The 20,689-nt window shown below is 38.9% G+C and overlaps 1 protein-coding gene across 3 annotated transcripts in view; it reads right to left on the bottom strand.

Annotated features, from left to right (window-relative positions):
- Nucleotides 1–882: 882 nt before the first annotated feature.
- Nucleotides 883–20,689, bottom strand: part of UPK1B (uroplakin 1B) — a 41,304-nt gene continuing 21,497 nt past the window's right edge. For all 3 annotated transcript variants that reach the window (XM_037839599.1, XM_037839569.1, XM_037839628.1), the window contains exons 6-8: nt 11,501–11,680; nt 8,645–8,728; nt 883–1,818 (exon numbers count right to left, since the gene is read on the bottom strand). In XM_037839599.1, coding sequence (XP_037695527.1) covers nt 1,768–1,818; nt 8,645–8,728; nt 11,501–11,680 — 315 coding nt within the window. In that variant the 3' untranslated portion in view covers nt 883–1,767. The remainder of the gene's footprint in view (nt 1,819–8,644; nt 8,729–11,500; nt 11,681–20,689) is intronic.

Here is a 20,689-nt window from a genome sequence, read left to right as displayed (position 1 = left end):
AATGGAATTTTTTATAAAGAGAGAATTTGGGAGCATGGGGGGAAGACAGGAGTTGGTTTGAGGTTGGATTTGCGCAGCCAGTGGAAGAATGAGGTACTAGAATGCATGAGAGAGTATAGAAAGAGAGGTTGGAGAGTGGCTGTTTCTAAGCTTTGCCAAGGGTATGCTCCTTCATCTCTTTTTCCCTCTTCTAAAAGACCAGAGGGAAGAATCTTCTCAGCCAAGGTTAGGTGTCATTTATCTTTTGTGAGGTCAGTACCTCAACGCCTGTCCTGGAGAGCCACGGTGAGGTAGGGGAGGGGCAGGCTGGTTTTGCTGTCTCAGGATATGAGCCTTTGGGCCCTAACCTGAGAATAGGTGATCAGCACCCTGCCCCAGCTTACACAGAAGTGCAGTGGAGAGGTGTGTTCTCAGCTCTGTATCCCTCCTCTGCCGCAGTGCTCAGCCTAACTTGCAAGAAGCTGATGGTGGTTGTGGGGGGTGATGGGGTGAGTGTTCACACATCTAAGTCTGCTGGGGGAAGGACCCTAAAGTGATGGGTATGTTTCCTTCACAGGGAACACAGTTCTACAATTGGGGTCAGAGATGTTTCCCTTGCTTCAAAGTGCAGGAGGAAAAGGATTTGAGGAGAAGCAGCTCCATCATCACTTATAGAGAAAGTGTAGGCAGGAGCGAAAAATAAAGTAAATGGACAAGTTCCAGTCATTTAACTGTACAACAGGATTACTTGGTACCAAGCAGGAAACCACACCTGTGTATGCATTTTCTATCTCCTGAGCTTTAATTTCCATGAGCCTACTAGGTTCTTCTGTTGGAAAATCCATTTTTTTAGACTCACATATGACCAATTCTGACAATGATAAAAACAAAAGAAAATGAAAATCTTGTAAAGCCCTCTTTATTTATAAGGCTAGACAAATTTTGAGCTATAGGACCACAAATGGAAACATAGATCAGAAGAGAAACATTTTGACAGTAAACAAAAATCCTCATAAATCACCCATTCTTACTAGCTAGTTTGCTATATCCCGTTTGAAAGCATTTCAAGTTGAGGCCATTCAGGGCAAAGACTGAGTAAACAGAAAACAGGCTCTACCCTGCTCCACAAAGGCCACACACTTTTAATTAATGGGAAAATTGAGGTTACTAAACACATTATCACTCTGCAAGGTACAAGAGGAAATTTCAACCACTGTTAACTCAAGATTGGGGATTGTCCTGGAGAATGAAGGGATCTATAGGTGGCATTAAGAAAATCATTTGAGTCTCTGTAGATGGAAGCCACAGTAGATCAAAAGATAAAAGGTACATTTCAGCAACCTTTTCCTGTTTTCTTCACCTGGACAATACTGAGATAAATGAAAGCTTTTGAAGGTTTTTTTTTTTCAGTGAGATAACACAGGCAGATTTGTCATCCAAACATAGACTGGGCTTGCTGTGATAACACAGGTAGCTTTGAATGTCTTTTCACCCCCAAATTAAAAATAAACAGGGATGGGACAATTTATTATATATTTCATTTCCAAATACTCACTTTTCCACAGTCTACAAAAATATTGTATCCCAGACCAGGATGAAAACACCAGTAGTGAGACTTTCAAGAGCCTAAGAACCTAAAAGCACTCCATAGCACCTGACCTGGCAGTTTGAATAAGAAATGCCTGTTATTGTAGAATATAAATGTAGAATATTAGGGGATAACCAGTTCCAGCACCAAATCCAGAGTGTCCCTGGGGGAAGGTTAGGTACGGTGGTGACACTTTATTCTCAATATTCAATTCTGCTCCAGTAGAACATGGTACCCAGGAGAACCCAAAACTAGAATAAACATGACCAAAAAAAAAAAAAAAAAAAAAAGAAAGAAAAGAAAAAGAAAAAAAGAAATATACGTTAGGAATTATTTTATCTTGTCCTTGGAAAGAAAATTATATTAGGTTCATTTAGGCTTAGATGATACTAGATTTTAAAAGTAACCTTGCCTTAAGTAACATCACAGGGACAGAGCTAATACTGAGTCCAGCCTGCCCTAAAGCATCATTTGAAACCTGCCACTCAGAGGCAGCTGCCTCATTCTCCACCTTCTCACCCCTGTCTCCCTCTGGACTCCCTGTCTTCTTGGGTTGCTCTTCTTACTTGTGTGCCAAACTAGCCATATAGGAAAATTCCTTCTTCCTCCCATCAGGGTTAATCACCTTCCCTCATATTCCTATTTCTAGTATGTATTATTTGGGGTATGAGTTTCTTGCTTCTGGTATTGAACCTCTCCTAGTAAACTCCCCCTTTTTCCTAAAATATTTGTGACCTGAAACAGCTGCCCCTGAAGAACACCAGAGAACTTAAGATATCTGTCTTAGGCAAGAGGTTAGAATATCTGGGTTTTGTTGCAGATCTGTGGCTTACTCTGGGCAACCTCAGACAAGTAGGTTAACTTTCCTGAACCTCAGTTTCCATATCTGTAAAATAATAGCACCTTCTCTTCACACCCCAGAGCTGGAGGACTAAATGAGATAATAAAATAATAATAACAAATATTTATTAAGAAACTTACAATGTGTCAGGCCCTGTTCTGAGTGCTAAAAATATAACTTAATCTAATCCTTACAAAACCCTCTGGAGAAACTGAGGCACAGAGAAGATAAGTAACTTACCCAAGGTCACAGAACTCGTAAGTGGTGAAGCTGGGACACAAATCCAGGTAGCCTGCTTCAGAATTTGTCTTATTAACCAGTACGTGAAAGCCCTTTGTAAATAGTAGTGCATTAGACATGCACAAGAGCTCTTCTGAAGCACGATTCTTGGGAAATCTATTGAATTTCTCTATTCCTCGTAAGATGGGAGATGGCTACCTACCTAGCTACTGTTTTGGAGTTTTAAGATTAAAAGCATTTGAAGAGAGTGTCCAGGGAAGATGGCAGGGTAGGGAGCTACAGGAAACACTCCTCTTCTAAAAACAGCTAGTGGACAGGCAGAAACTTCTGAAACAATGGTTCTGGGCCTCCAGAGGCCAGGGGAGCACAGAACAGCTTCCAGGAAAGAGCAGAATGGGGAGAGTGAGAAGCTGCAGCAAATAAACTGTGAGTGAATTGCTCCACAGCATAACCAGTACCCATCACCCACCCTTGAGGCAAGCAGCCTTGGGTACCATCTGTAGCTGGCTGCTGTGGACAGAGAGGGGCATGGAGGTCTTCTTCCTTGGGAAAAGGGAGGGTAGCATGGTCAAGGGCTGAGTGTGGCTTCTGATCAATGAATTTGGAATGTGGGTCCTGGCTCTGAATTGTGGTTATAGCCTGCCCTGACAGGGGTTCCCATGGACATTGTTGTAACAATGCCTCTGCCAGGAGTGGAGGCTGTGGAGGTTGAAAAAACACATTCCCTCCTGCAGACTGCAGGGAATAGTTTGCCAAAGAGCACCACTTGCTGGGAAGACCAGGAAAGGGCAGCTTTGGGAAGACTACAAAAAAATGGATTTTGGCATCTTTCTTGATCCTCTCCCCAGGGCCATTTGGAACTGGTCTGTGTCCCTTCATGGGCCTCTGGCCCTGTTTTGATCAGTTACACATGGCAAATCTAAAGATCTAGAATAAGTTGAACCTAGGGTCAAAGAAGAGACTTAACCCAAACCCAATCAACAATAAAACCCCAGGCAAGAGAAAGAAACTAACCACCAGAGTAACCTCATCAAGAAAATCAGATGCCTGGGCATCAGCAAAAATTACAAGCCATACTAAGAAACAGGAAGATAAGGCCTAGTCAACAGAACAAATTAGAAATTCAGAGAAGACACAGAATTTGGAACAACTAATCAAAGATGTTCAAACAAATCTCCTAAATTAATTCAAAGAGATGAAGGAAAATATGGTTAAAGAGATAATGAATATTAAGAAAACACTGAGTGAGCATAAGAAGAATTTGAAAACATGCAAATAAAAAAACAGAATTTATGTGAATGAAAGTCACAATAGAAGAGATTAAAAATACACTAGAAGCATACAATAGCATATTTGAACAAGCAGAAGAAAGGATCAGTGAACTAGAAGATAGGAATCTGAAATTGAACACACAGATGAATGGATAGAGTGAAGAATGGAAAAAATTGAGCAAGGTCTCAGGGAACTGAATGACAGCACAAAATGCAAAAACATACATGTCCTGGGAAAGAATACTTGAAGAAATAATGGCTGAAAACTTCCCAACTCTTATGAAACACATAAATATACATGTCCAAGAGGCACAACATACTGCAAACAGAATAAAACCTAATAGACCTATTTTAAAACATGTACTAATCAGAATGTTAAATGCCAAAGATAAAGAGAGAATTTTGAAAGCAGCAAGAGAAATGTGATTCATCACATACATGGAATGCTCAATAAGACTGTGTTGATTTCTCATTAGAAACCATGGAATCATGAAGGTAGTGTATGATATATCTGAGGTCCTGAAAGAGAAAAACTGCCAGCCAAGAACTCTTTATCCAGAAAAACTGTCATACAAAGATGAGGGAGAGTTTAAAATATTCACAGATAAACAGAAACTGAGAGAGTTAATAAAAAAGAGACCAGCCCTACAAGAAATACTAAAGTTCTGCAGGCTGAAAGGAAAAGACAGGAGAGAGTGGCTTGAAGAAGAGTGTAGAAATAAAGATTATCAGTGAGGGTAACTAAAAGGGTAAAAAGAGAGACAAAAATATGATATGCCACATAAAAGCCAAAGGATAAAATGGTTGATGTAAGTACTGATGTTACAGTAATAACATTGAATATTAATGGATTAAACTCACCAATCAAAAGACACAGATTGGAAGAATGGATAAAAAATATGATCCCTCTATATGCTGTCTACAAGAGACTCACCTTAGACCCAAAGACATGAATAGGTTGAAATGAAGGTTGGAAAAAGATATTCCATATAAACAGTAACCAAAATGAGCCGGGGTACCTAAACTAAAATCCAACAAAATAGACTTTAAATGCAAAACTTTAAAATGAGATAAAGAAGGACACTATCTATTAATAAAAGGGCAATCCACCAAGAAGAAATAACAATCATAAATATTTATGCACTTAACTAAGGTGCCCCAAAATACATGAAACAAACACTGGCAAAACTTAAGGGAGAGATAGATGTCTCTTCAACAATAGTTGGAGACTTCAATACACCACTCTCATCATTATGGAACATCTAGACAGAGTATCAATAAGGAAATAGAGAACTTGAATAATGTGATAAATGAACTAGTCCTAACAGACACACACAGAATGTTGTTTCCCCAAACAGCAGGGTATACATTGCTCTCAAGTGCTCATGGGTTATTCCCTAGGATAGGCCACATGCTGGGTCACAAAATAGGTCTCAATAAATTTAAAAAGATTGAACTTATACAAAACACTTTCTCTGCCCCTAACGGAATGAAGCTGGAAATCAATAACAGGCAGAGAACTGGAAAATTCACAAACGTATGGAAGTTAAATAACATACTCTTAAAAAATCAGTGGGTCAAAAAGGAAATTGTAAGAGAATTAAGTAAATATCTTGAGATGAATGAAAACAAGAACACAACATATCAAAACATTTGGGATGCAGCAAAGGCAGTGCTGAGAGGGAAATGTATAGGCCTGAACACCTACGTTAAAAAAGAAGAAAGAGCTAAAATCAAAGACCTAACTGCACACTTGGAGGAACTAGAAAAAGAACAGCAAACTAATCCCAAAAGAAGCAAAGGGAAAGAAATAACAAAGATTGGAACAGTAATAAATTAAATTGAGAATAAAAGTCAATAGAGAGGATCAACAAAACCAAAAATTGGTTCTTTGAGAAGATCACCATGGTTGTTTGAATCTATTATGGACCCCAGAAAAGCCATGTTCTTTTAATCCAATCTTGTGGGGGCAGATCTTTTGTGGGTAGGACAGTTTGATTAGATTATTTCCACGGAGATTTGACCTCATCCATTCAAGGTGGGTCTTAATTAGTTTACTGGAGTCCTTAAGAGAGCTCAGGGAGACAGAGAGAACTCAGAGCTGACAGAGACCCGGACACTTGGAGATGCAGACAGAAAGACGTTTGAAGATGCTAAGCTAAGATATGAAGCCCCAAGTTTGTCCCAGAGGAGCTGAGAACCCACAGATAGTTAAAGAAAAAGCCACTGGAATCAGAAGCTGAGAGCAACACAACCTGGGAGCAAAGGAACAGCAGATGGCAGCCACATGTCTTCCCAGCTGACAAATGTGTTCTAGACACCATCAGTCTTTCTTCAGTGAAGGTATCCTCTTGTTGATGCCTTAGTTTGGGCACTTTTATGGTCTTAGAACTGTAAATTTGTAACCTAAGATGTCCCCATTATAAAAGCCAATCCATTTCTTGTATATTACATTTTGGTAACTTTAGCAAATCAGAAGAATCAATAAAATTGACAGACCCTTAGCTAGACTGACACTGAAAAAAAAGAGAAGATGCAAAAAAATAAAATCAGAAATGAGAGGTGGGGCATTACTACTGACCTCACAGAAATAAAAAAAGGACCTTAGGAGGATACTATGAACAATTGTATGCCAACAAATTAGAAAATTTAGATGAAATGAACAAATTCGTAGAAAAACACAAAAAACTTACACTGACTGTAGAAGAAATAGAAGACCTCAACAGACCAATTACAAGTAAAGCAACTGAATCAGCCACCAAAAACCTCCCAAAAAAGAAAAGTTCAGTACCAGATGGCTTTACAGGTGAATTCTACCAATCATTCCAAGAAGAATTAATATCAATCCTGCTCAAACTCTTCCAAAAAAGTGAAGAGGAAGAAACACTACCTAACTCATTCTATGAAGCCAACATTACCTGAATACCAAAGCCAGATAAAGATACTACAAGAAAAAAAAAAAATTATAGACCAATTTCTATAATGAACATAGATGCAAAAATCCTGAAAAATCCTCAACAAAATACTTCAAATTGAATCCAACAACACAACAAAAGAATTATACACTATGATTAAGTGGATTTTGTCCCAGGCATACAAGGGTGGTTCAACACAAGAAAATCAATTAATGTAATACATCACATTAACAAATCCAAGGGGAAAAAACCACAAGATCATCTCAATTGATGCAGAAAAGGCATTTGACAACATTCAGCATCCTTTCTTGATAAAATCACTTCAAGAGGTGGGAATAGAAGGAAGCTTCTTCAACATCATTGAGGGCATATATAAATAATCCACAGCTAACATCGTACTCAGTGGTGAAAGACTGAAATCTTTCCCTCTAAGTTCTGGAACAAGACAAGGATATGCACTGTCACCACTGTTATTCAACATTGTGCTAGATGTTCTAGCTAGAGCAGTTAGGCAAGAAAAAGAAAGAACATCCAAGTTGGAAAGGAAGAAGTAAAACTTTCACTATTTGTAGATGACATGATCCTATACTTAGAAAATCCCGAATAATCTACAAGTAAGCTATTAGAGCTAATAAATGAGCTCAGCAAAGTGAAAGGATACAAGATCAACACACAAAAATCAGTAGTGTTTCCATGCACTAATAATGAGCAATCTGAGGAAGAAATCAAGAAAAAAAATGTCATTTACAATAGCTAGAAGAATCAAATATCTAGGAATAAATTTTAGCAAGAACATAAGGTTCTGTACACAAAACTATGAAACATTGCTTAAAGAAATCAAAGATTATCTAAATAAATTGAAGGGCATTCTGTGTTCATGAATTGAAGACTAAATATTGGGAAGATGTCAACTCTATCCAAATTGACTTACATATTCAATGCAATCCAAATAAAAATTCCAGCAGCCTACTCTGCTGAATTGGAGAAGTCAATTATCAAATTTATTTGGAAGGGTAAGGGACCACAAATAGCCAAAAACATATCAAAAAAGAAGAATGAAGTTGGAAGACTAGCACTTCCTGACTTTAAAGCATATTCCATAGCTATGGTGGTCAAAACAGCATGACGCTGGCACAAAAAGATACACTGACCAATGGAAAAGAATTGAAAGTGCAGAAAATAGACCTGCATATCTATGGCCAGTTGCTCTTTGACAAGGCTGTCAAGTCCACCTAACTGGGACAGAATAGTCTCTTCAACAAATGGTACTGGGAGAATTTCAGATTCATATCCAAAAGAATGAAAGAGGAACCCTACCTCACACCTTATACAAAAGCTAATTAAAAATGGATCAAAGACCTAAACATAGTAAGCAAACTCATAGAGTTAGAATCTAGAATTATGAGTCACAAGTGGTCTGGGATCCCAAGTTCCTCAAAAGTCTTTAACATTATCCCACAGTTCCAGCTAGAATGGCATTAATAGAAAGTTCCTTGTTATCATCTCTCATTTATTCACCTCATTGTTGAGCACTTACCATGTGCTATACTATGCACTGGGAATACGAAAAGCAACTGGCTCCCAGCCTGTTGACACACATTGCAGCAGAGTACTGCTCCCAGTCAGCCACATGGAGGAGCTGGTTAGTAGGGCTCATCCTTTCTCTGGTTGGGGACGTTAACTCCCTACCTCTCAAGGGAATCCACTGTCTTCTTTAGTGTCAGAATTTCCTGAATAATCTTCAGGTCCAAGGTCTCAAAGTTTCTCCTTATCAACCTTTCAGAAATAAAATGCGCCCGGAGATACTCACAGTCCAGCAGAGAATGGCAAATCCAAACCAGGCAACCCCCCAGGCATGTCGGTTCATTGGTCCAGAAATCAGTTCATAGCAGCCCTGGAAGAGTGAGGGATTCCAAATTGGTGTGAAAAGAACTGGAAAACAAAGGTTTAAGAGATTTGTGGGAAAACAGACTTTGTTTTGAATAAATGCCATTCCAAAGTCAGTGTAACATAACCAGAATATTTCCAGAGCCCCTTTGGACAGCCAATTACTAACAATGCTTTCCTGAGGGAATATAAGTAACTCTCTGATACAGAAGAAGATATTCTGTATCACGTTTATTTGTATCTATCACTCAATCTAAAAAGGGGGCTGCTATTTTAGCATAGGTGGACAATGTAAACTATTCTTACTAAAGCTTGATTTTTATTCCCTCCCAAAAGATTTATTGGTGATGTTTGTGAGGACAGTTACTTTCTTATTTGTTTTTAAATAAAAGTGGTTCTGGTCCTAGAAGGGCTGACCTTGAAGTGTAGTTTCTGTCCAGTAGCCAGAGGTGGCCATTTGAGGTTCTGTCCTTTACAATCTGCCCTGGTCAAAGGTTAGTCCGCTGACGTGCCCTGCCTTTGCTATGCCTTGATTTCTCCCCCATCATCCTTCTCCATCTATGTGGTGAAAGAGATCCTTATAAATTTCAAGGGAGATGGAAGCCTGTTGCAAGCTTTTCAGCAGGGTTGTGAGGTGATCTGATGTTGTTCAAGGATTTCTCCAGCACTGGGTTAAGATTAGGAGGTGTCAAGGGTGGACTCAGGCCTCAGGGAGACCAGTTAGGAGGCTATTATTGTCATCTGGAGCAAGAGATGGTGAACCGGGGTGGTGGCAGGAAGTGGATGCCTGCTTTGTGCCAGGCATTATGCTAAGTGCTGAAGATAGAGAACTGGGTAATGCACAGTCCTTATGGAGACATAGAAAAGACAGATGTGAACAAGTCATTATAATATAGTTCAGGGTTTAAATGCAATTATAGAAGTAAAGTGCATTTGCTACTGGGGCAGCATAGTTTGCTCTGTGGAATAGTACTGTTACAGGGGATTAGCAGCACCCTTAACACAGAGGGAATGGTGGTGTGTGGGGGATTGGGGAACCGGGGTAAGAGAATCAGAAAGGATTAGTAGATAAGAGATTATGTTGAGGGTGAAAAATAAGTGAGATTGAGAATGTAGGAGTACAGGGCATTGGGAACAGACAGAAGAATTTCAGGGGTTTATGAAGTTGGTGAGGGAGTGGAGTTGGGTGACAATGAGTTTGAAGTTGTGCTGTAGCTGGTGGGAGTGGAGGGGGAGATGTTAAGGACAGACAAGGACAAGGAATTGCAAGGGAGGGTGTAAGAAGATTGTCAAAACAGCTGGGGGTCCCTGGAGAGAATGAAAGGGAAGAGTTTATTTTTATCATTTCCTCAAATCTCAAGTATTTCAACTTGGGAAAAAGAAGAGATTTTAGGTGTGTTCTTATTACTAGAATGTTATATGTGCTAGGGAAAGGTTTTGCTTTGAAATAAACTGAATATCTCAAGGCAAACATCCTTTTTTGTCCCTATCAAAGAGGTGATGCAGTTTGCACACTATTACAATCCAGTCAAGAAAATGTTTTCATGGGTCAGTTCCAATAATGAAATATCAAAAGCATTTTATGAATTGTGTGAATGATAATTATATTGCAATTGTAATTAGAAGTAATAAATTTAATTTTATAGCAGTCTAAGCAACTGATTAAAACAATGCCAAGATAATGTTGCTGAAAAACTAAATGAGTGTTGCTTTGGACACGTCTGCAAAATAACCTGTATCACACCCACATCCTTTTTCTAGATTGTTGCAACCAATCATAGTCCAGGCCTCTGCCAGGTGTGATATTACGATCAGTACCACTGCGTCCTTTATTCTAAAAGTGCAGTCTGTTTTCTTTAGCCAAAACTAGAAAGTCTGATATTTCTCAATTATTTAAGGCACTGATACACAGCTGGCTTTTCTCAATGTGCAGCCTGTCAGAGCTGACTACAGGATCAGGGCTTTCCAGGAAAGTTACCAATTTCTTTCTTAGCTTAGACTAAGCCTGGGCTCAGGAGCCAGACTTTTCAGGTTTGAATCAGAGGACAAGTAACATATCCTAGCTGTGTGACCTTGGGCAAGGGACCAGCATCTCTATATCTCAGTCCCCATCTGTAAAATAAGGACCACACTGGTACCCACCTTTGAGCATTAAATGAATTACTATAGTTACAGAACTTGGAACAGTGCCTGGCATTTAGTAAATACTCAGTAAATGTTAGTTTCCATGATCATCATCCAATTATCCTTTTCAGCCTGGAAATGCTTTTTCAAAACTATCTGTATGTCAACTACCTGCCCAAATCACCAATATAACATTTTATTAAGACTAGCCTACATTATCACCAAATAAAGAATTTGGTTATATAATTACCGCATTTAACCTCAGCAATTGCTATCGCTTTGGAACTGGGAAAATGTTGCTTTTGCATATCATCTCCTCCAATTTATGCAAAAAACAAACAAACAAACAAACAAAAAAACAGAGCAAATCTTGGTTTAATATTAATACTCTTTTGAATAGCAGTTCTGTACATTGTACAGATAGTTTTCACTAAAACAAAATTGGATTTTGCTCTAGCAGTTCTCATGTTCTGTTAATTTTTTAAACATGAATCGCTCTGGTTTAGTCCTAGATTAGCATTCACAGTTTACTTACACAGAAAGAAATAGTTAGAGGTTTAGGGTAAAGGATGCAGAATTCCGTACTGAGGGAAAAAATTTCCTCAACAATCCCAGAAGTACCTTCTGGCAGTTCTTTGGGGAAGTGAGGACTCACCTGCTTGTGATAGTACCCAGGCACTCCCAGTTTGCAGGCCTCCACGTTGAGCGGTTCTTTTAGATTGTTCATAACACAGCACTGACGAGGCCAGGGATAGTCGGCATCGTTATTCTCAATCCGGAAGGCAGATGAATATTTCTGCCAGTCTGATGGACCATTTACACCACAGCAGTTGTCCTGTCAATGGATGAGAGACACAGAATTCTCTTTTGTGGCCCTTGCTAGAGTCATCAATGTAGTAACTGGGGTTATATGGAGAAAGGAAATATGGAAAGTGCACCTGACCTTAAGTTGACTAAAAATCCTAAACTATAGTTGGAGATATTAATAACTTACATTTTAGAGTTTGCAAAATAATTTTCACATTTATGATTTTACTAGCCATTAATGAGCTCTGTAGCCTTTTACAAGTTACTTAAACTCTCTAAACTTCAGTTTCCTTAACTGTAAAATTGGGATAAATATAGTACTAACCTCATAGAGTTGTATTAAATGTGTTAATACATTTAAAGTGTTTAGGATGGTGCCTGGTCCATCATAAATGCTTAAAGGTTAATTATTACTAATATAATTATGCAACAATGTAAGACATATAATTATTCTAATATTTACCCATATTACATATGAGCAAACTGAGAAACAAAATTTTAGTGGCGATGGAAGTACAAGTCATTCTTTTATTTTTCTATATTTTAAATATTTCCTAAAGTAATTATGTATTACACTTATAATGGGAGAAAATAAAAAATAAAAATAACCCAAACCAAGTGACTTTCCTGGTAACCCACAGCTATGCCTCTACATAGGAAAGGAAGATCAATGAACATATAGGTAATATCTTTACACTCTGCACAGAATTAATGATAGAGGATAAAACACAAATCATATAACTTCCCCTCCTTTTTATAAATTCTACTGATGTGTTTCAGGAGAGGAAGTTAAAACTATAGGTATCTCTCAACTTTTAGAATAGATGTATCCAAGCAAACAACATGATAAATCAACTGTTTTAAAAGCAGGCCCTATTTTGCCACTGGATTATGGGAAATATCTACCCAGGGAAAACAATCATCCTGTTGTTTTGACCTGAGCATTTTGGGGGGAAAAGGTTAAGTTTGCAGACTGGGTTTTACAAAGTTGGTAAATGGATTTTTCAAATGTGTATTCATTCATATTTCCATGGGGAGATCTTAGTTCTTGCTAATAGAATGGGAAAAAAAAACAAAAAAAACAAAAAACTTAACCTGTAGTCAAAAGACCAGATTTGAACCCTGGCTCTGCTACATACTGTATGAATTAGGGTAAATTACTTTCCTTCTCTGGATCTAGGTTTCCTCATCTGTGAGAGGAAGATAATAATACTTATTTCAGAAGCAAGGACCCAGAGAAACTGAAAGAGCCAGAACCTGAAAGCAACAAAATCCAGGAGAGAAGGATCAGCAGATGCCGGCCATGTACCTTCCCATGTGACAGGGTATACTGGATACTATCAGCCTTTCTTCAGAGAAGTTACTCCTCCAGGAAAGTAGGTAGAAAGCCAGGAACTGCGTGGACTGGACACCACAGAGCAATCTGACTTTGGGCATACTTCATACAACACTCATGAAATTGTGGAACTGCTGAGATCAGCGAAAGCTCCCAATACAGAAAGCTTCAAAGACTTGCAATTTGGGCAGGTCAAGACAAGAGCAGAACTAAGAGAGCTCTGAGACAAAAGGCAATAATCCAGTGGCTGAGAAATTTCACTAAACACCACAACTTACCAAGAAAACGGGGGTGTCCGCTCACAGCCATCATCCTGGTGGACAGGAAACACTCCTGCCCATCGCCAGCCCCATAGCCCAGAGCTGCCCCACACAACCCAGTGTGACGGAAGTGCTTCAAATAACAGCGTGGACATTAGCCTTCCCTGCAACCTCAGCTGATTGTCCCAGAGTTGGGAAGGTAGAGCAGTGTGAATTAACAAAGCCCCATTCAGCCATCATTTCAGCAGACTGGGAGCCTCCCTACACAGCCCAGCAGCCCAGAACCGCCCTGGGGGGACGGCACTCACCTGTGACATAGCACAGTCATCCCTCCACAGAGGACCAGGGGGTGCACGGCCTGGAAGAGGGGCCCACTTGCAAGTCTCAGGAGCCATACACCAATACCAAGGACTTGTGGGTCAGTGGCAGAGACAAACTGTGGCAGGACTGAACTGAAGGATTAGACTATTGCAGCAGCTTTAAAACTCCAGGATCACCAGGGAGACTTGATTGTTAGAGCCACCCCCACTCCCTGACTGCCCAGAAACAAGCCCCATATACAGGGTGGGCAACACCAACTACACACGCAAGCTTGGTACACCAATTGGACCCCACAAGACTCACTCCCCCACTCACCAAAAAGGCTAAGCAGGGTAGAACTGGCTTGTGGAGAACAGGTGGCTCGTGGACGCCACCTGCTGGTTAGTTAGAGAAAGTGTACTCCACGAAGCTGTAGATCTGATAAATTAGAGATAAGGACTTCAATTGGTCTACACATCCTAAAAGAACCCTATCAAGTTCAGCAAATGCCACGAGGCCAAAAACAACAGAAAATTATAAAGCATATGAAAAAAAACAGACGATATGTATAACCCAAGCCCAAGCACCGAAATCAAAAGATCAGAGGAGACACAGCACCTAGAGCAGCTACTCAAAGAACTAAAGATGAACAATGAGACCATAGTACAGAATACAAAGGATATCAAGAAGACCCTAGAAGAGCATAAAGAAGACATTGCAAGACTCAATAAAAAAATAGATGATCTTATGGAAATTAAAGAAACTGTTGACCAAATTAAAAAGATTCTGGACACTCATAGTACAAGACTAGAGGAAGTTGAACAATGAATCAGTGACCTGGAAGATGACAGACTGGAAAATGAAAGCATAAAAGAAAGAATGGGGAGAAAAATTGAAAAAATCAAAACGGACCTCAGGGATATGATAGATAATATAAAACGTCCTAATATAAGACTCATTGGTGTTCCAGAAGGGGAAGAAAAGGGTAAAGGTCTAGGAAGAGTATTCAAAGAAATTGTTGGGGAAAACTTCCCAAATCTTCTAAACAACATAAATACACAAATCATAAATGCTCAGGGAACTCCAAATAGAATAAATCCAAATAAACCCACTCCGAGACATATTCTGATCACACTGTCAAACACGGAAGAGAAGGAGCAATTTCTGAAAGCAGCAAGAGAAAAGCAATTCACCACATAGAAAGGAAACAGCATAAGACTAAGTAGTGACTACTCAGCAGCCACCATGGAGGCGAGAAGGCAGTGGCATGATATATTTAAAATTCTGAGTGAGAAAAATTTCCAGCCAAGAATACTTTATCCAGCAAAGCTCTCCTTCAAATTTGAGGGAGAGCTTAAATTTTTCACAGACAAACAAATGCTGAGAGAATTTGCTAACAAGAGACCTGCCCTACTGGAGATACTAAAGGGAGTCCTACAGACAGAGAAACAAAGAAAGGACAGAGAGACTTGGAGAAAGGTTCAGTACTAAAGAGATTTGGTATGGGTGCAATAAAGGATATTAATAGACAGAGGGGAAAAATATATATGACAAACATAAACCAAAGGATAAGATGGCTGATTCAAGAAATGCCTTCACGGTTATAACGTTGAATGTAAATGGATTAAACTCCCCAATTAAAAGATATAGATTCGCAGAATGGATCAGAAAAAAATGAACCATCAATATGTTGCATACAAGAGACTCATCTTAGACACAGGGACACAAAGGAATTGAAAGTGACAGGATGGAAAAAAATATTTCATGCAAGCTACAGCCAAAAGAAAGCAGGTGTAGCAATATTAATCTCAGATAAAATAGACTTCAAATGCAGGGATGTTTTGAGAGACAAAGAAGGCCACTACATACTAATAAAAGGGGCAATTCAACAAGAAGAAATAACAATCATAAATGTCTATGCACCCAACCAAGGTGCCACAAAATACATGAGAGAAACACTGGCAAAACTAAAGGAAGCAATTGATGTTTCCACAATAATTGTGGGAGACTTCAACACATCACTCTCTCCTATAGATAGATCAACCAGACAGAGGACCAATAAGGAAATTGAAAACCTAAACAATCTGATAAATGAATTAGATTTAACAGACATATACAGAACATTACATCCCAAATCACCAGGATACACATACTTTTCTAGTGCTCACGGAACTTTCTCCAGAATAGATCATATGCTGGGACATAAAACAAGCCTCAGTAAATTTAAAAAGATTGAAATTATTCAAAGCACATTCTCTGACCACAATGGAATACAATTAGAAGTCAATAACCATCAGAGACTTAGAATATTCACAAATACCTGGAGGTTAAACAACACACTCCTAAACAATCAGTGGGTTAAAGAAGAAATAGCAAGAGAAATTGCTAAATATATAGAGACGAATGAAAATGAGAACACAACATACCAAAACCTATGGGATGCAGCAAAAGCAATGCTGAGGGGGAAATTTATAGCACTAAACGCATATATTAAAAAGGAAGAAAGAGCCAAAATCAAAGAACTAATGAATCAACTGAAGAAGCTAGAAAATGAACAGCAAACCAATCCTAAACCAAGTACAAGAAAAGAAATAACAAGCATTAAAGCAGAAATAAATGACATAGAGAACAAAAAAACAATAGAGAGGATAACTATCACCAAAAGTTGGTTCTTTGAGAAGATCAACAAGATTGACAAGCCCCTAGCTAGACTGACAAAATCAAAAAGAGAGAAGACCCATATAAACAAAATAATGAATGAAAAAGGTGACATAACTGCAGATCCTGAAGAAATTAAAAAAATTATAAGACGATACTATGAACAACTGTATAGCAACAAACTGGATAATGTAGAGGAAATGGACAATTTCCTGGAAACATATGAACAACCTAGACTGACCAGAGAAGAAATAGAAGACCTCAACCAACCCATCACAAGCAAAGAGATCCAATCAGTCATCAAAAATCTTCCCACAAATAAATGCCCAGGGCCAGATGGCTTCACAGGGGAATTCTACCAAAGTTTCCAGAAAGAACTGACACCAATCTTACTCAAACTCTTTCAAAACATTGAAGAAAATGGAACACTGCCTAACTCATTTTATGAAGCTAACATCAATCTAATACCAAAACCAGGCAAAGATGCTACAAAAAAGGAAAACTACCGGCCAATCTCCCTAATGAATATAGATGCAAAAATCCTCAACAAAATACTTGCAAATCAAATCCAAAGACACATTAAAAAAATCATACACCATGACCAAGTGGGGTTCATTCCAGGCATGCAAGGATGGTTCAACATAAGAAAATCAATCAATGTATTACAACACATTAAAAATTCAAAAGGGAAAAATCAAATAATCATCTCAATAGATGCTGAAAAAGCATTTGACAAAATCCAACATCCGTTTTTGATAAAAACACTTCAAAAGGTAGGAATTGAAGGAAACTTCCTCAATATGATAAAGAGCATATATGAAAAACCCACAGCCAGCATAGTACTCAATGGTGAGAGACTGAAAGCCTTCCCTCTAAGATCAGGAACAAGACAAGGATGTCCGCTGTCACTACTGTTATTCAACATTGTGCTGGAAGTGCTAGCCAGGGCAATCCGGCAAGACAAAGAAATAAAAGGCATCCAAATTGGAAAAGAAGAAGTAAAACTGTCATTGTTTGCAGATGATATGATCTTATATCTGGAAGACCCTGAGAAATCGACGATACAGCTACTAGAGCTAATAAACAAATTTAGCAAAGTAGCGGGATACAAGATTAATGCACATAAGTCAGTAATGTTTCTATATGCTAGAAATGAACAAACTGAAGAGACACTCAAGAAAAAGATACCATTTTCAATAGCAACTAAAAAAATCAAGTACCTAGGAATAAACTTAACCAAAGATGTAAAAGACCTATACAAAGAAAACTACATAACTCTACTAAAAGAAATAGAAGGGGACCTTAAAAGATGGGAAAATATTCCATGTTCATGGATAGGAAGACTAAATGTCATTAAGATGTCAATTCTACCCAAAGTCATTTACAGATTCAATGCAATCCCAATCAAAATTCCAACAACCTACTTTGCAGACTTGGAAAAGCTAGTTATCAAATTTATTTGGAAAGGGAAGATGCCTCGAATTGCTAAAGACACTCTAAAAAGGAAAAACGAAGTGGGAGGACTTATACTCCCTGACTTTGAAGCTTATTATAAAGCCACAGTTGTCAAAACAGCATGGTACTGGCACAAAGATAGACATATAGATCAATGGAATCGAATTGAGAATTCAGAGATAGACCCTCAGATCTATGGCCGACTGATCTTTGATAAGGCCCCCAAAGTCACTGAACTGAGTCATAATGGTCTATTCAACAAATGGGGCTGGGAGAGTTGGATATCCATATCCAAAAGAATGAAAGAGGACCCCTACCTCACCCCCTACACAAAAATTAACTCAAAATGGACCAAAGATCTCAATATAAAAGAAAGTACCATAAAACTCCTAGAAGATAATGTAGGAAAACATCTTCAAGACCTTGTATTAGGTGGCCACTTCCTAGACTTTACACCCAAAGCACAAGCAACAAAAGAGAAAATAGATAAATGGGAACTCCTCAAGCTTAGAAGTTTCTGCACCTCGAAGGAATTTCTCAAAAAGGTAAAGAGGCAGCCAACTCAATGGGAAAAAATTTTTGGAAACCATGTATCTGACAAAAGACTGATATCTTGCATATATAAAGAAATCCTACAACTCAATGACAATAGTACAGACAGCCCAATTATAAAATGGGCAAAAGATATGAAAAGACAGTTCTCTGAAGAGGAAATACAAATGGCCAAGAAACACATGAAAAAATGTTCAGCTTCACTAGCTATTAGAGAGATGCAAATTAAGACCACAATGAGATACCATCTAACACCTATTAGAGTGGCTGCCATTAAACAAACAGGAAACTACGAATGCTGGATGGGATGTGGAGAAATTGGAAGTCTTATTCATTGTTGGTGGGACTGTATAATGGTTCAGCCGCTCTGGAAGTCAGTCTGGCAGTTCCTTAGAAAACTAGATATAGAGTTACTGTTCGATCCAGCGATTGCACTTCTTGGTATATACCCGGAAGATCGGAAAGCAGTGACACGAACAGATATCTGCACGCCCATGTTCATAGCAGCATTATTCACAATTGCCAAGAGATGGAAACAACCCAAATGTCCTTCAACAGATGAGTAGATAAATAAAATGTGGTATATACACACGATGGAATACTACACGGCAGTAAGAAGGAACGACCTCGTGAAACATATGACAACATGGATGAACCTTGAAGACATAATGCTGAGCGAAATAAGCCAGGCACAGAAAGAGAAATATTATATGCTACCACTAATGTGAACTTTGAAAAATGTAAAACGAATCGTTTATAATGTAGAATGTAGGGGAACTAGCAGTAGAGAGCAATTAAGGAAGGGGGAACAGTAAACCAAGAAGAACAGATATGCTATTTAACGTCCTGGGGATGCCCAGGAATGACTATGGTCTGTTAATTTCTGATAGATATAATAGGAACAAGTTCACAGAAATGTTGCTATATTATGTAACTTTCTTGGGGTAAAGTAGGAACAGGTTGGAAGTAAAGCAGTTATCTTAGGTTAGTTGTCTTTTTCTTACTCCCTTGTTATGGTCTCTTTGAAATGTTCTTTTATTGTATGTTTTTCTTTTTTGTTTTCTTTTTTTTTAAAATTTTTTTTTTCCATACAGTTGATTTAAAAAGGAAGAAAAGGTAAAAAAAAGAAAAGAAAAAAAAAAGGAAATAAATATGTAGTGCCCCCTTGAGGAGCCTGTGGAGAATGCAGGGGTATTGGCCTATCCCACCTCAATGGTTGCTAACATGACCACAGACATAGGGAACTGGTGGTTTGATGGGTTGAGCCCTCTACCATAGGTTTTACCCTTGGGAAGACGGTTGCTGCAAAGGAGAGGCTAGGCCTCCCTATAATTGTGCCTAAGAGCCTCCTCCCAAATGCCTCTTTGTTGCTCAGATGTGACCCTCTCTCTCTAGCTAAGCCAACTTGAAAGGTGAAATCACTGCCCTCCCCCTACGTGGGATCAGATACCCAGGGGAGTGAATCTCCCTGGCAACGTGGAATATGACTCCCGGGGAGGAATGTAGACCTGGCATCGTGGGACGGAGAACATCTTCTTGACCAAAAGGGGGATATGAAAGGAAATGAAATAAGCTTCAGTAGCAGAGAGATTCCAAAAAGAGCCGAGAGGTCACTCTGGTGGGCACTCTTACGCACAATTTAGACAACCCTTTTTAGGTTCTGAAGAATTGGGGTAGGTGGTGGTGGATACCTGAAACTCTCAAACGACAACCCAGAACCCATGAATCTCAAAGAGAATTGTATAAAAATGTAGCTTATGAGGGGTGACAATGGGATTGGGAAAACCATAAGGACCACCCTCCCCTTTGTCTAGTTTATGGATGGATGAGTAGAAAAATAGGGGAAGGAAACAAACAGACAAACAGACAAAGGTACCCAGTGTTCTTTTTTACTTCAATTGCTCTTTTTCACTTTAATTATTATTCTTATTATTTTTGTGTGTGTGCTAATGAAGGTGTCAGGGATTGATTTAGGTGATGAATGTACAACTACGTAATGGTACTGTGAGCAATCGAATAAACGATTTGTTTTGTATGACTGCATGGTATGTGAATATATCTCAATAAAATGAAGATAAAAAAAAAAAAAAAAAGAAGTATTTGCAAAGCCCCCTTTAGGGCTTGGGGAAAATTTGGAAACATTAAACACCCCACCCCCACCCCCAGCAAATTCCTGATATTTTCACAAGCATTGGGGACTACTATTGTAGTAGATCAAGTCCTTGATCTTGGGGCTTGCCCTTAGGAAGCTTGTTACTGCAAAGGAAAGACTAAGAATACTTATAATTGTACCTAAGAGTCACCCCCAGAGAACTTCTTTTGTTGCTCAGATGTGGCCTCTCTCTAAGCCCACTCAGCTGGTAAACTCACTGCCCTCCCTGCTACGTGGGACCTGACTCCCAAGGGTGTAAATCTCCTTGGCAACGTGGGACATGACTCCCGGGGATGAGCCTAGACCTGGCATCATGGGATTGAG

Source organism: Choloepus didactylus, chromosome 1 (assembly GCF_015220235.1).
Source record: "Choloepus didactylus isolate mChoDid1 chromosome 1, mChoDid1.pri, whole genome shotgun sequence".
NCBI lineage: Eukaryota > Metazoa > Chordata > Mammalia > Pilosa > Megalonychidae > Choloepus > Choloepus didactylus.
This window is presented reverse-complemented; position numbering and strand designations above follow the sequence as displayed.